Here is a 1,318-nt window from a genome sequence, read left to right as displayed (position 1 = left end):
AAACGAAAGTGAAGAGATCTTTGCTGTAGTGTGAATCATGATGACAAGTTAGTATCTTCCATCTGGAAACACTGAAATATCTGGCAGAATTGAGTCCCACCAGCTAGTGATAGTTCTCATAAAACCCCTAGAAGGAAAGATGTGTCTATAAAAGTAAAACTACAAATTAGTTGGGGGGGGGTATAAGTGGATCTACCACAATAGACAAGGGACTGACTACCTGGTATTTTTTGAAACATGGGAAATCATAGGTTGGGCTCTTGCTTTTTCTGTACCTCCAGTTCAGCAGACTTTTGTACAGCTGCATCCACGAGCAGCTGGAAGCTGCTGAAGTCCTTGTACTCCTCTGTCGACACAGGTTCAGGAGAAGATATAAGCAAGGGCATATTGGTGAAAAACTCGACCTTTTCCTTTGGCGGGGCTTTAGGAGTGAGCTTCTGGCCTGGACGGACTCTAGTCCGACAGCTTCTCCCCTGACTCCTGGCCCATCCACACGGGGTTTAGGGGCAGGCATTGTATCTTGTCTAGATCTCTGGGCCCTGACTTGGCTTCGATAGATGGATGGGTGCTCTGCTGGCTGGTGAGTCACATTGGCAGCCTTGCCTTTTTAGTGGAACATGGTGATCTGGTTGGGGTCACTTCCATCTTGATGAAGCATTTCCGGAAGAATGCGTCTGCGGGGTTGATGAACCAGTTAGAGATCTGCAGAAAAGACAAATGGTCTCCTCTGACAGCATTCACTTCCCTAATGCTGTAGGGTAGGCCTTAAACCGGTGCTCATACAGCCAGTCACGGAGGGTCTTCACCGACTCAGTTGGCAAGTATCCTTTCCGCTTTCTCTTGCCCTCTAGTGAGAGAAGAACTTTATCTGTAACAATGGAACTATTCGACTCGATTGAGGTGCCCTGAGCTGGGATTTGGGTCTCCACTGGGCTTTCTTCTGTGGCCTCCATGTTCTTGAGACCTGTCTTCACTATCTTGGGAACCAAAGATGGCTGAATTAGGGCTAAAGTAGGTCTGGGAAAGCCAGTGAAGAAGGCATTGGAAGGTCTCCAAGAGGAAGTCTCTCCTTTTGCTTCCCAGGCCGATTAACAGTGTTGCTAACAACTTTGAGCCAGCACTTTGTGACGTTACATCTTTTCCGCCCCTCATGCCGCCCTCCCCCCACCCCACTTCCTGGTTCCCCATTTCCTTTTTTTCCATAGGTCCAAATACACTTGTTTTCACCCCATCAGTTTATATAGCTCTGCAGAATTTTATTTCCTTGTTGCTGTCACCAGCTACTGCTAACTGAACTCTACTGCTAACTAATGAACTC

The 1,318-nt window shown here is 47.4% G+C and overlaps 1 protein-coding gene across 1 annotated transcript; it reads right to left on the bottom strand.

Annotated features, from left to right (window-relative positions):
* Positions 1-245: 245 nt before the first annotated feature.
* On the bottom strand, positions 246-953 carry TGIF2LX (TGFB induced factor homeobox 2 like X-linked). The gene is given in 5 exon segments (XM_036839296.1): positions 246-456; positions 458-579; positions 581-681; positions 684-719; positions 722-953. Coding segments are annotated over 5 exon segments (702 nt in total).
* Between the last annotated feature and the right edge of the window lie 365 nt (positions 954-1,318).

This window comes from Balaenoptera musculus, chromosome X, assembly GCF_009873245.2.
Source record: "Balaenoptera musculus isolate JJ_BM4_2016_0621 chromosome X, mBalMus1.pri.v3, whole genome shotgun sequence".
Lineage (NCBI taxonomy): Eukaryota > Metazoa > Chordata > Mammalia > Artiodactyla > Balaenopteridae > Balaenoptera > Balaenoptera musculus.
Note: the sequence above shows the minus strand (reverse complement) of the source record. Positions and strands in the feature narration are given on the sequence as shown.